The sequence below is a fragment of the Sprattus sprattus genome (assembly GCF_963457725.1).
Source record: "Sprattus sprattus genome assembly, chromosome: 10".
Lineage (NCBI taxonomy): Eukaryota > Metazoa > Chordata > Actinopteri > Clupeiformes > Clupeidae > Sprattus > Sprattus sprattus.
In genome coordinates, this window is record NC_137908.1 from 26,804,032 (window position 1) to 26,818,228 (window position 14,197).

At 44.8% G+C, this 14,197-nt stretch overlaps 1 protein-coding gene across 1 annotated transcript; it reads right to left on the reverse strand.

Moving 5' to 3' along the window:
* Positions 1 to 5,636: 5,636 nt before the first annotated feature.
* On the reverse strand, positions 5,637 to 10,348 carry LOC308371079 (NADH dehydrogenase [ubiquinone] 1 alpha subcomplex subunit 4-like 2; the record flags this gene model as incomplete). The annotated part of the gene is made up of 4 exons (XM_080845868.1): positions 5,637 to 5,693; positions 7,039 to 7,099; positions 7,592 to 7,677; positions 10,307 to 10,348. The coding sequence occupies 4 exons, from the start codon at positions 10,346 to 10,348 to the stop codon at positions 5,637 to 5,639; spliced, it is 246 nt and encodes an 81-aa protein (XP_080701994.1).
* Between the last annotated feature and the right edge of the window lie 3,849 nt (positions 10,349 to 14,197).

The window sequence follows — 14,197 nt, forward strand, 5'->3', positions numbered from 1 at the left end:
ATCTATAATCCTAATAAATATCTCAAGAAGGCATTATTTGTCCTTTGTTTTTTTTTCTCCGCATTTTCAACACTGCTCAATAAACTATACTGTTTCAACTATACACAGTTACATGTGTTGACATTATGTACACCTTAAGTAATTGTTGCTGGTGCTGTTGTATCGAAACATTCAGATTATGTTCATATTACTACCATTGAAACAGGACTAAGACGTTTTATTTATTTACTACAGACGCTAAGAAGCCCAAATTGCACCTGTACGTCAATTCTACCCTGTCATTCTGCCCCAACAGCACAATGCGCTAATTTGACAATAAATCTCTCATGTTCAACAGGGGAGGGATAAATGACAGCGTCTGCAATTAATTGGATTCATTTATTTAGACTGCCACGTTGTAGTCTGTCTGCCCGTCATAATTAGTACTCGGCGGAACATGATGAGGCATTACAGAGGCGTGAGCGACGGCGTAATAAGTGCTACTTCGGAGTCATATTTAAACAGCAAACACTCGCTAATGTACAGTAATTATCTCATAATAAAGTGCGAGCGTCTCTTGCGGGGTAATAACGGTCACTGCCAGTCTGTTCGCCGTGAGGATTGGATAGATGGATTGCTCGCTCGGGAGAGAAAGGGAATGTTCCCCTCATCAATTAGCGGCCTGACAGGCCACCGCCTAAGAAGTGCTGAAGTGAACATGATTCAAAAGGCTGCTGGAGGGAAAAAAAAGAAAAGAGAACGTATTTGCCGAGTAGAGTGCGTGCTGGTGCACTGCTCAATTGTACTACGCTAGTATACTTTACGCATCCGCAAGTACGCTAGTGTTTCATCAGATGGTGTACATGAGGTTCTGTGCAGACGTCCATGTACCCTCCACTGCGCCACAGGGGTACAATTGCGCATGAACTGGAAAACCAAAACGGATGCTGTATTTCATACATAGAATCCCAAATAATCCAGACACATTTATACTGATTTACATGGGGCACTTGTACAACAGGTATACAAGTTGCAGAGTATAAAAGGGGATATAGTAAGGTAAGTATGCAAATATAATGGTTATACAATATATAATGTACTCGTATGATTCCTAGTAATAAAATGAGTGAATGGTAGCGATCAAAGTAGCAGAGAGATACTAGCAGGTTGTAGGCTTGCAATCTGAATGTGTGTGTGATTCATTGTAGGTCATGTAGTAGAATTTCGGATACTTTTGTTAGGTGTGCCTTGGCAGCAGGAAGCAGGGGACAGCATCACCTTGCAGTGGAGTCTAAAATGAGAGGGTAAGAGAGAAGAAGAATAACAGAATAGAATTAGGTAATTTAATAGTTTTAATAATTCCTATGCATACAATGTATTTGCAATGAGTACTGAGCCTTTGCACACCATTCCTAACTGTGGGGAGTAATAAAGAGAAAATTGAGGCTTAAAAAGTAAAGAGGGTGATTGCTTCTCGGATAGGGGGAGGAAGATTATTCCAAAGGAGGTGGGTTTGAAAGCAAAAGGCTCTGACTTCTACCGTTTTTTTATTTATTTTTTTCATTCTTGGAATTACGGGAAGGCCTGCATTTTGAGATTGAAGCGTTCTTGATGGGCAGTATGGGACTTGTAAATTCCTATTATAGTCTGTAGTTAGGTGGTTAAGAGCTTTGCATGTTAGTATTTGGAAAAAGATTTTACTTTTGACAGGGATCTAGTGAAGAGAAACAAGTACAGGAGGAATGTGTTCATATTTCTTTTTCTAGTAAGTGTGCATGCAGCTGCATTTTGGGTCAGCTGTAGAGGCTTTTAAGTGAGTCAGTACTGCATCCACATAGTAAAGCACTGCAGTTGTTGAGTCACATAGTAATAATGCAAGGTTTTGCTTTTTGAATCATGGAAGGTTAGGACTTTCCTGACTAAAAGAAGCATGTTTTCGAGATCTGTTGTATGTGCGTGTTGAGAGAGAGGTTCTAATCCAGGGGTGGGCAATTCATTTCCCAAAGGGGCCACCTGAGATAGCAGAAATGTTGTGGAGGGCCGAAACAATAGGCTGAACTCAATTCTGCCCACCTTCAGACTTCAAGTTTCAGTGACTTTCAGTTACCTTATTTGACGGGACTACATGCGGAATGATTTGGAAGATTTGAATTACCCGTTGCCAATGACAGTAGTCATACATTTTTGGCAGCAGTGAATATGTAGGCCTACAGGTATTTACGTTTGATTTTTTTTTTTCCATTGACCTCCGAGGGCCGGTCAGGGACAGCCAAGGGGCCACAAATGGCCCTGGGGCCGCACTTTGCCCAGGTCTGTTCTAATCGATGATAACACCAAGTTCTTTAAACATTTGGGTTGGATGTCAGGATGGATGTCTATCAAATTGGTGGCCAGATAATGTGCCTCTCAAATATTTAGGGCCTATGATCATAACCTCTATTAAGTTCAGACTTAAGAAGTTGTCAGTGATCCAGACCTTTACATATTAAAGGCAGGCTTCAAGTTTAGTTTGCTAGATTAGTTATTTCATCTGGCTTCATGTATCATGAGTATCATCAGCATAGGAATGAAAATTGATTCCTTATTACAGTATGCTCAAAGAGAAGAGCTGGGTCCAAGTACTGAGCCTGGGGAGACTCCATAATTTACCTTTGCATGACTAGTTGGTTCATTATAGACATGTACAAACTGTCGACGGTCAGAGAGATAAGACCTAAGCCAGGCAGGCACCTCTATGACCTGTATGGTGTTGCGTATGACTGTAGAATGGCTTGGAGGGGTTGATTCATTCAAAGCTAGATATTCTTTGTTTTAATCATGTTTCAGTCTGACAGTCTGAGAACATCAATTCTGTTATCAGTTATAATTAACCAGAGTTTTTGATGTTAACTACTGTATATAAAGGACATTTGATGTTAACTACTGTATGTGAAGGACATTTGGAAATTAAACATTTTGGGCACGGACACCCTCTCTTTGTGGCTTTGTGTGTGCAGCAGGATGGCAGAAATCTGTGTAGGACGGTATTTCCTGCCTCCTGGACTTAATTAAAAAGAAACCTGCCTTGGCCATGTGAAGTGTCAGGTTTAGAGGTAAGAGAACTGCACCTTCCCTTGAGGGATGATTGCCGTCCCTTCAAAGGTCCAGGCTTCCCCCAGAAAGTTCTCCAATGGTCTGTGAAGCCCACGTCGGGCACCACTCCAACAGCCAGCGGTTGAGTGACGATAATCTGCTGTAAATGTCCTCACCACGGCTATTGGGTGTGGGACCAGGAAAACACCACGGAGTCCGAGATCTGTTGTGCATCCTCATTTTCTGCATTTGATTTAGTTTGTCATGGAGTTGTGGTTGTTTAGTTGTGCATCCGTTGGGCGCCAGTGACCTGCCATGGGGCTGCAGAGCGCTCCCTGTGTTTTCTTCTCTGTGTTGGTGTGATGATGTGTTGTGGCACCCAGCGCGAGTGCAGTGGCTCCGCGTTGTGCTGAGGAGATGAAAGCAGCAAGCCTCTTTATCTCTGTGGGATCTGTGCGCCGTGTGTGCCGTGGGCCAGTCAGCAGCATGCCCGTGCCGACATCAACCAGCCTACCGCCGCCGCCACCTCTCCCAGCTCCCAGCCTCTCATTTACTTAGTTATCAGTATTTCTGGCAGCCTCCCATGCTCTCCTTATCTCTCCCATTAAAATTAATCCTTATCTAAAAATACCCCCACCCACCCACCCCCACCTCAGCCAGAAGGCCTCCATCCTGGATCGCCATCCTGCAAGATGAGGGGAAGAGTGAGGGGGGGGAACAAGCGGAAAATACAACAACGGATACATCTCCTGCATAGTGAAGTGGCCAAACTAGCAAGTTTCTTTCTGTCTCAGTTGAGAGAAAGAGTTGAACACGGCACAATAATCCAAGGTCAGTGTTTTTTTTTTTATACAGAGGCGAGAGAGACATTTGAGCCAGCATCATCCCTGTGCTCCCCTGGCTCGTAACGGCCAGGCTGCTTGCACAGAGTGAAGGTATGAGGCTGGGCAGTCAGAAGAGAGGGAGCGGCGGGCAGGCGGGCAGGAAGGGTAGGGAAAAACAGACGAATGATCCTCAGGCCTCCTCACCGGCGCTGCGGAACTGCTTGCGACAGGAGCCGTGCAAACAAGTCGAGAGAAGCACCGGAACGATGAGGAATAAACACAGAGACCGGCTTGCTCTCCTGCGCAGCCTACTCATCCCCCCTCCTAAACACACACACACACACACACACACACACAGACACACACACAGACTCACCCCCCTGAGCCCCTCTCCTGGCTCAGAGTTTGGGAATTGCTTGAGCGCTGGGGTGTGCGAGGCTGTGCAGATTGCCTGCGGCCCGAGGATGAATAGCAATACAAAGAATAACAAATGGAGGGAATGCAATCATGATGGTCCGCGAAGCCTTCCGGTTGGGTAATGACTGTCCCTGTGTGTGTCTGTGGGCCAGTGATTATGCCTGGTGAGAAGCCTCGGCCTGCCTGATTACCTGTCAGCATGTGCTGGGACCCTGACAGGCTCGCTGTGCTGTACACGCACGCACACACACACACACACACACTCACTCTAATACATACACACACTGAGTTTGAGCACCAGTGGTGAAGACCTATGATATGTGTGTGTGTTTTTACCGTGCCGCGCTCCCCTGCTGACTGGGCTTCCTGCTGTGGTCTCGGTTGGTTGTGCCTTTTTGACTGAGGCGATTTGAACAGAGACAGGTTAAAGGCAGAGGCCCGTCTCTTCTTTTTCTCCCACTTTTTTTCTCTTCTCAGGGAGAGTAATATGACATCTGCAAGGAGGAGAGCGTACAGATTGCATGTGGATCGCATGCATTACTTTCTCGGCACCGCCACTCACTTCCAATTGTCTATCCATAATGCAGGAAAAATTTGACACTGTCAGATAAAAGCAGGGGGATTTTTTTTTCCCAGACTGCATTTGGGTCTCCTGAACCCTGCTGTACTCCAAAGCCAGCTGTGTCTTCAATACTTGTCATTCATAATGCACCACAAAAATATCAGACCATGGCAGAAAATGTACCAGTGGAGTGTTTTTGATTTTCGGCTCGGAAAGCAATCACACACTCATTTAAAAATAAAAAAATAAACACATTCTTGTCCATTCGGGCTTGTCCCCCCCACATACACACCGAATTCAACCTGGCTTAATTATTATATTGTGTGCAATTAGAAATTCCAGTGAAGGTTTCTCACAGGTTTCATTTTAATTGCTGGCCAGGAATGCACTGCTGTTCGCTCATATGTGTTCATGAATAGTCTGAGGTATCCCACCTCCACCCTCTTCTTTTCCTTTTCATTGCTGTGGATCGTGTTGCTGCTGAACCATGCTTATACACCAGTGGTGGATATTTCACCCCAGCAGTAGTAAATGTATTGGTAAGTTGAGTGGTTTTCCTATGAACACACACAAAACACTTTTCAGCAGTAATCTTTAATGGCTTTGTGTTCATGTGGTAGCCTATGAATGGTTTATTTTTTATTTATTTTTTTGGTGGTGGCGGCCCTCAAAGCGTTGGGTGACAGCATCATAAGGGAGCGGCGTGAGGCTGCTGCTGGCTGTCGTCATGGTGACAGGGGACACTGCCAGGGTCCGTGCCGCAGGAGCCCGGGCGAGGACCTTTAAAAGTCAGGCCCTTCCTTCTTCAGACTCTTGTAGTCAGTGTTGACAGCCACCAACTGCGAGGGGACGGAGAGAATACATTTAAATATGCTTTGCCTAAATTAAGTTCATCAGTGTGTGTGTGTGTGTGTGTGTGTGTGTGTGTGTGTGTGTGTGTGTGTGTGTTTGTGTGTGTCTGTCCAGGAAAGCTTAAAAAAATGCACACACCCCACTGTTTCGCTATCCCAAAACCAATGGCTTGCAGACATATGAACACACACACTCATGCACATACATGAAGACACACACATACACACACACACACACACATACACACGGTGGCTTGGCTAGGTGCAGAGATGGCCAGTTTCGGAGTCTGATCAGCGGTGTGCTTTGCATATGTCACAGACGGCACTGGCGTTCCCCCTGCCGTGACAGAAGACACGTTCCTCCGTCTGCGCTGATTATTTTCCTCCTGCATATCTGCCCTTGATTGGTTTGGCTGTCAGCTCTTCTCCAGCACACACACACACACACACACACCACTTCCTCCCTCCCCTCCCTCCCACATCTTCATTATTATTATTGTTGAGACTGCTGTGGAATTCCGATGCGTGACCTTTGCCTACTGTTGAGAATTAAACATGCTGTGTTGTAACCTTTTGTCGGCCGTGACTTTCATTACGCAGGCACGGGCCTCTGCCTGGCAGCTGGCCCAACTCTCCCCAGGAGCGGAGCGGAGCCGAGCAGAGCAGTGCAGCACGGTACGGCAAAGCAGTATGGCATGGTGTGGCAAGGGGCTTTGCCAAGGCTCAACTTTCAGCTATGCCCAGAGGCACCCCTCTCCCTCTCTCTCTCTCTATTCACTTTCTCTTCCTCTCTCCCTCTATCTGTCTTTCCCTCTCTCTCCTTCCTCATTCTGTTTGTCTCCGTTTGTTAATATTTTCATCAGCTGTCAGAAGGCGTGTGTTGCTCTTCATCGAAGCCCCTCGTCTCCCTGAAACGGCGAACAGCCAGAACACGATGTTCGCTTGCCGTGTGATGAATTATTCCGTCAAACGGACATGCCTGGATATACTTACAAACAGAAGCAAATTGAGAGACCACACACACAAACACACTCACACAGACGCGCACACACACTTTCACAAATGGATGGATCCACACACTCAGGTGCTTCTTTATTAACTCACTGAAATCAAGCGTAATGGCAGAGGAGTGTGTGTCTGTGTGTCTGTGTGTCTGTGTGTGTCTGTGTGTGTGTGTGTGTGTGTGTGTGTGTGTGCGCACGCGCGTGTGTGAGTGTGTTTGTGTGCGCACGTGCGTGTGTGTGAGTGGGGAGAAGCTGAAGCAAGACTGCAGCCCTGTCAGCCTTGTGTCAGTCTGGAGCTGAAGTGAGCACAGGTTTGACACGCATCTCACCTTGTACTGATAGGTCGGGTCGAGTTTGTTCCAGGGCTCCGGGTTGTTAGTCTTGTTCCAGCTGTTCAAAGAAATAATAAAGCGTATGAGTATGTGAGGATCGAAAGAGAAAGAGTGAGGGATGATGGAGGAGGGGTTACCAGAAGTAGTGAAGGACACCCCGTCAAGCTGGCACCCTGTAGTGCATTACATTGCATGGGTTCTCCTGAAGGTATTGAGATCTACGTCACGTAGTCTGATTGAGCAGCCTCATAGCACACATGTAAACCAAAACCAGGCGACAGAGAGACCTTATGCCTCTTATGACTCCAAACCCAGTCTAGCCTAGCCTATTTTGAACCTACAATTCCACCATATATGAGTTTTTCATCCCATTTATATGAGTTTTTCATCCCAAAGGTCTTGGCATGCAAATGATTACGCCATTCATTGCCCAAACAAACTCTCAGGCTGGTTCCCTTGCTTTGATGTTCATGTATTCATTTCCTACCTTTTTTATTCCCTACTTTACTATGTATGGGGACAGAGGAGACGTGGTTCAGCAGAAGCTTACGTGACGTGCGGTCCCTTGGCCAGGCGGAGAAGATAGAGGCCGGCTCCACTCATGCCCAGGATAAGGAAGCAGAACTGTGGAATGAGCTGGAAACAGAGAACGTGTGCATTAGAACAGTCTGGGCACGATGTGCCATGCGATGAGCTGGAGACAGAGAACGTGTGCATGTTGCAACGCAACAGTCTGGGCACTTTGTGCAATGCACAGCCACTGCGCAGGAACATCGCCAGGCTTCCGTTTGACTGGAATTCTACCGGATACTCAGGTAAGCCTGTTATGTTAGCCCAGGTTGGCTCATATAAAGGCTGTATATGATATATATTAATGTGTGTGTCTGTGTCTGTGTCTGTGTCTGTGTCTGTGTGTGTGTGTGTGTGTATGACTGTGCATATGCATAAACAAACACACACAGACGAAGGTTGTTATTCTTTTCCCTCTCCCTACTGTTGAATATGTATGAGGCACAGGCTGTGTAAGGCAGTTCACTGTCAGGCAGGGTTGAGCGGGCAAGGACACTGTGAAAGAGAGAGATCTCAGTATGTGTGTGTGTGTGTGTGTGTGTGTGTGTGTGTGTGTGTGTGTGTGTGTGTGTGTGTGTGTGTGCTGTTCTCATACCCCCCCCCCCCCCCCCCATCCCCCCCCCCCCCCCCATGACACACACACACACACGCACACACACACACAGCACACACACACACAGCACACACACACACACACAGCACACACACACACACACACACACACACACTTTCCCTTGCCCCCCACCTCTCCCCTCCCAGCCTGTCATGCTGTGTGACAGGATCAGAGGCTCACTTCCGGGGAAGGTAGTGGTGGAAAGCAGGCATGACAGGGATTAGAATAGAAATGCACATTAAGAGAGAAAATGTGACGTGTCCATTCAAACACATAGAAAAGCCTGGATGTCTTTTTCACGGCTGTGGAAAAGGAAAAAGAAAGAAATAGAAATGATATAGCAGAGTGACAGAGCAGACCTACGCTACCTCGTCTGTCCTGTTTTTCTTTTTTTATCGTATTTATTTGGCTTCACAGATTTGAAATGAGCAGAATGAGAGTAAATAAAAGCTTTCAATTTGATGAAAAAAATTCAAACCACGAGGGTGCTATATTTGTGTCCCATGAAAAAGAGATTTGAAATCCCTGAGGATTTCCTGGTTGAGTAAAGAGTGAAACGTTGAATCAGGGTGACATACTGTATGTCAGTGCACCTGCCAGACGGTGGCAGCAGTCATTCAGGCCAGTGGCAGCATGCACTGATGCTCAAGAAGCCTGCGTTAACATCATTACATACATTCTCCAACACATGGCAGTTTTATGTTGGTGTAAGTATAGCAATCCTTGCTTGTGGGAAAAGTGATGATAATCATTGCAAAAGTCTTAGGCTTATGAAGGCCCATTCACATTCAGTATTCTTTACAGTATAAATAAAAATACCACTCTGTTCTGCTTTGCATTACCAGTTAATTACTTACTCATTTTGTTGCTTGTAACAGCAAAATAAACACTGTGCGAAGCAAGAAAATCAACAAAAAGCATTTAATTTAACATTTAAACATTAACAACTTTAACATTAAGAAAGCTAGTGTGTACAAACATGGGGTCCTTTATCTAATAAGCCTTTAACACCTCAGCTTAGATCCGTGAAAGCTTTTTTTTAGGCTATCCCCCGGTATGTTCTTGCACCTGCTCATCCAACACCAGTGAACATCTGCATCTGTGTAAGTTTCTTGGCTTCAATTTAATGACTGAGTGTTATGGGATACTGACCCAAGAGAGATTTGGTCTGCCTGTGACCTGTCAAAGGGCCATGCTGATGATGACCAACGCATGTCACACCTGCCTGCTACTCTGAAAATACATTTATTTAATTCAGCCATTTCCAGTCCTATATCATTCATTGTGTGAGTTTCACTTGAAATATTTTTTATGTCTGTGTAAAGGTCTCATTCTCAATTCAAAATAAGGAATGATGTGGGGAGCTGACCAAATATCAGTGTTCCACAAGTTCTAAGTGGTCGTAGCAGCCAAAAAGGTCACAGTCTGACCTATGTGTTATGGGTTTCGAGGGCAACAGAACTCTCCCACCTCAAGCCCAATACTGTTGCACTCATTTGTTTTTGGTGCTCAGCCAAGCCAAGTTGGCCACAGGAATTTGGGTCATCTGCAGATTGATTTTCAGAGGCACTGTGGCAATTGTTTTCAGTAAAACATGAGGACATGCAGGCATTTTGAATGCCTCCCTTTATTATTATAATACAGGCAAAAATACATATTAGAAAAGGAAATTGAAAGTAAGAAAATGGTGCTATTTCATCTGATTTGAACACAGAATGAACACACTACTGTAGCAACTTTCTGCAAGCACAGCCTTAGGAAGTGAACCGAGCTCATACATATGTGCTCTAATAATCTGAGTAAAGATGACTCATAATCCATCTGAGTATATGCATGCCACTTAGCCACATGCTAACACGAGACATTGTACCCTGGATGTTTTAGAAGTGCGTTCTTTTCCTAATCATTCTTCTGATCATTCATGTCAGTCAACAAAATAGTAGTATTTCAGTTTGATTATGTCTCTAATTATTCCACCTTTGAGTAATATTTCATATCAGTCCTAGACTTTTACTTGAAGTGTAATGAACTATAAGACACTGCCAAATCGTTTTGACATCAAAGCATAAAAAGACAACTTACCCCAGGGTGCTTCTTTCCATGCTGGTACATAGTTCCAAACATGATTACCAAGAGGATGACGACGCCAAAGAATATAAATAACACAACAAGGACTTTTAAAACTAAAACGATGATGTAGCTGATTTGCTGCTGACAAATGCCTGATGACTGACGGATGGGGTAGAGCTGCGCTCCTCTGTGGGGGTGATGGCGAGCCCTCTGGTTGGGACCTGCCAGGCTTGCATGGGTCTGGAAGGAGGTCAGTGGGTATGGGAGGGAGCTTTGTCTAATCCCCGTAATCACATCTGGCACTTCTTGGTGCCAACAGATTGCAAAGCCAATGAGGCCTTACATAAATAGTCAACAGTAAACTTTAGGAACTGAAGTTACCAAGAGTGAATTTCTTTTTGTCTGACATACTATGGATGCGGTGACTAGACGTGTGAGCCTGATTAACATCGGTAGGAAAAGCAAAAAGAAGGCAGGTAAATCTCTCAATATGGAGCCTTTGAAAGTGTGGCACTGTCATATTGGACATATTTGTAAAGAGAACCTGTATTTAGTGGTTTGCTCTTACCACTTTTGTTTCAGATGTATCCCTCTGGCTTCTGCTGTAATGGGATGTTTCTGCAAAAAGTCCAGCCCTCCCTCAGGCATTGACCTATTGTCCTGAGCATAATCACAGGAATTGATTGTCAAGTGGTGCTGTGATTGCACACATTAACCTCCCGCGATTCCTACCAAAACGCAGTGCTGGACGAAAACAATCTATACCGAAGCTGCACTCCTCTGACGATCCTGGTGACTGTTCATTTGACCTTGGGCTCAGCTCCCCTGTACCTACTTGGCTCTCTGTCCTGGTCCCTGGTTTGTCTTAGGTCGGCTTATTGGCCCCGATCTCAATGATTATCTCCTGTCAACGATGAGTTCAGAGATGGACATTGCATTGCATGATACTGTCACGATGGTGGCGGATTGTTTATAGTTGTTTGTTTTTTCCTTTTTTCAGTGGAAGAGCTGGAGATCTTCGTTGCGGCACAAAAGTGTGTTGAATGCAGAGAACTGTAAAATGAGAGCCGTAGAATAAAAAAGACAAAAAAACAATATCTTCCCCTTTCATCCTCTTCAACGATACTCCCAGGGCTCTGCCCTGTCATTGGTACGCAGAGTCAAGAGCCATGATATGATATTATTATCCAAATTTAGCGTGTTTTCACATTGTGCTTGAGTTGTCAGCATGAGTGGCTTTAATGAGATTTTTCTGTAAGAATGGGACTCTGCTGTGCCTCTTCCCGGTGCCGCCGAATCCCTGTGGTAACAGATGGGGTCATGACACGTGCTGTGCTCAGAGACGCATTACCTAGCCCTACACACAGTGCCTTCATACATTTTCGAGCAGACCGGTATTAGCTTGGCAGTGAAGATGTGTGTCCTGGGGGGCTTGGGTTTACCGTACGTGTGTGAGTCCAGCTGCTTGATTCAATGATAACCAGAAATTAAAACAACACCGTGACCTCTATCCGTGCCCTCAGCATGCATCACTGCTAATAATGTATGGCCTGTCAGCTTCCCATTGCCTGGGAAGCTCTCCCTGAAACACTTTGTGTAGCAGTCGCTGATACAAGAAATGATAGCCACCTCCAGAAAACTATTTTATTCATCTTGGCAGAGAGTGCAAACATTGGCATTGTGTTAGTGGTTTGTGTGGAAGTGTGTGGAAACTGAAATCTGTGTGTTCTGTTGGATGTTAGTGATAATTTAGAAGCCAAATAATGTGAATTTTTCTGGTGAGTTCCAAAGCTAGAGATACTCACCGCTGCCATTAGGGTGACACACTTTGCCATCAAAACAAGTTGAGGACACCAACTCAGGGAAACCAACAGGTCCTTATTTACTTAATATTTACTATCCCATGTCCTCTCCTTCTTGTTTCATTCTGTCTTTCTTTGTTTTTGTTGCTTTAAACACGGGCCTCTTCCTCAAGTCAGATATTATGAGAACTGAAGTCCTTGTAAACTCCTGTAGTCAGTAATTGGCTCTTCACACAGGTTGGATGACAGCTGTTAGGCTACAGCTTTTCACCTATGTTGATGGGAATGTGCTGGTGGGATATTCATCTCTCATTCTCATTCTCATTCTCTCTCTCTCTCTCTCTCTTTCTCTCTCGCTGTCTCAGTCTCTAACTGAGTCAGACCCTTTCTCAGTGCAGCAGAAGTATCAGCCCCACACATCAGCCACTGTGAAGGAAGCTCCATACCTCTCCAGGTGCTTACTTCAAATCAGTACTGACAGTTTCATGAAATTTGGAAGCAAGAGCGGAGAGGCAAAAGCAGACATGTTTGGCCTGTATATATTCCTTCCTAGACAGATATGTGTGTGTGTGTGTGTGTGTGTCTACTGGTAGGACCAAAGTTTCTTGGCTTTATCATTACAGAAAATTGTGTTTCCTGCTAGCAGTGACCTTTAGAGCTGTAGTCTGTCTGTCTGTTCACACGTTCTCCCTCCCCCCCCCCACCCCCCCCCCCCCCCCAGCCCCTCTGTGGTGTTTGTTTATGCCAGTTTGTTATTGTTGGATTCCTAATAGATGATCATGACTTCTCATTCTGAGCGCGTCTTGCTCTTGTAGGTTTTTGGACTTCACTTGATCACCTGATCAGCAGACTTTTCCAATGATGTTTTCACAGTGTTCCGGGGGGGGATAATGACAGGGCTTTGATTAATAATAGTACAATTTAAGAAAATGGTAAAAGTGACAGAATCATTGTGCCCTTGTCTTGCATTAGTCATAATACTTATGTCTCGAAGATAGAGAAAAATGCAGAAACGTTGCGTCAGGTTAGGCCTGTGCAGACCCCAACACAATAAGACATCCATAAAATTATAGCATGAATAATATCTGAATATTAAAGGATATCATTGTTGCCTTTTACTATCCACCACGATAATTAATTTATCTCTTTTATTGCAAAATCCATAATGGAATTATCACAAGGTGTGGTGAAGACATTTAGAAAAGTCGTTACTAAAGATTATTTGTTCTGCATGCTCTGTCTGTCTCTCTTTTTCTCTCTCTCCCTCCCTCCCTCTCCTATCCTTTCCTCTTTCCCTGTCTTTTTTTATCTTGCTTGGTCATTAAGGGATGGTGTTATGCCATTGTGAATGAGCACATGTTCCCTCTCCTTCTGTGAGTGATGGTGTGTTTGTCAGCTCCTCACTGCCTTTTGTGGCTGGCATAATGGAATAGCCTAAGGGGCTCCCACACAATCTGATTGGAAATTAAAACTATATTGGTTCTGGCTTGAGGAAACGCAATGATTTGATGTATAACTGCAGCATGTATACATACACTGTTTGTGATTATGTCATGGGTTTCATCTCGATTCATGTTTCATGAACATACACTGTATATGAATGGAAGTATAAGACAACACACACACACACACACACACTTTCTCACAATGCTTCTTGTATGAAGGTTGTATGTTTTTAAGTTTTTTTTGTTCTATATAAGTTCTGTTTTCAATAGCATATTGTAAGTTATATTTGGAACATCATTCATAATGGTGAAAAAGGTAAAGTCTCCAGCTATTGTTTACCTGCTGAAGACCTGCTGGCTGCTGGAGTTCAGTGAGGGACCCCAAAGGGCTTCTGTTCTGCACCTCCTGCCCTGACATCCGACCTGGCTCCGGCCTGGCCTGTGCTCCACCTCCATCCTGCCTATAGTCCCAATGGAGGCGGAGCAGGACATTAAACCAGAGTGCTGCTCTTTAATGAGCAGTCATGGTGAATCAAAGCTGTCTAACCATTAATTATTCCCAAAGATTGAGCTCCATATTTCATAGACATTTTCCCCTTACCTGCACACATTGTAAATTATGTATCTCAGCAGGGTAGAGTAGCACCGTGTCTTCC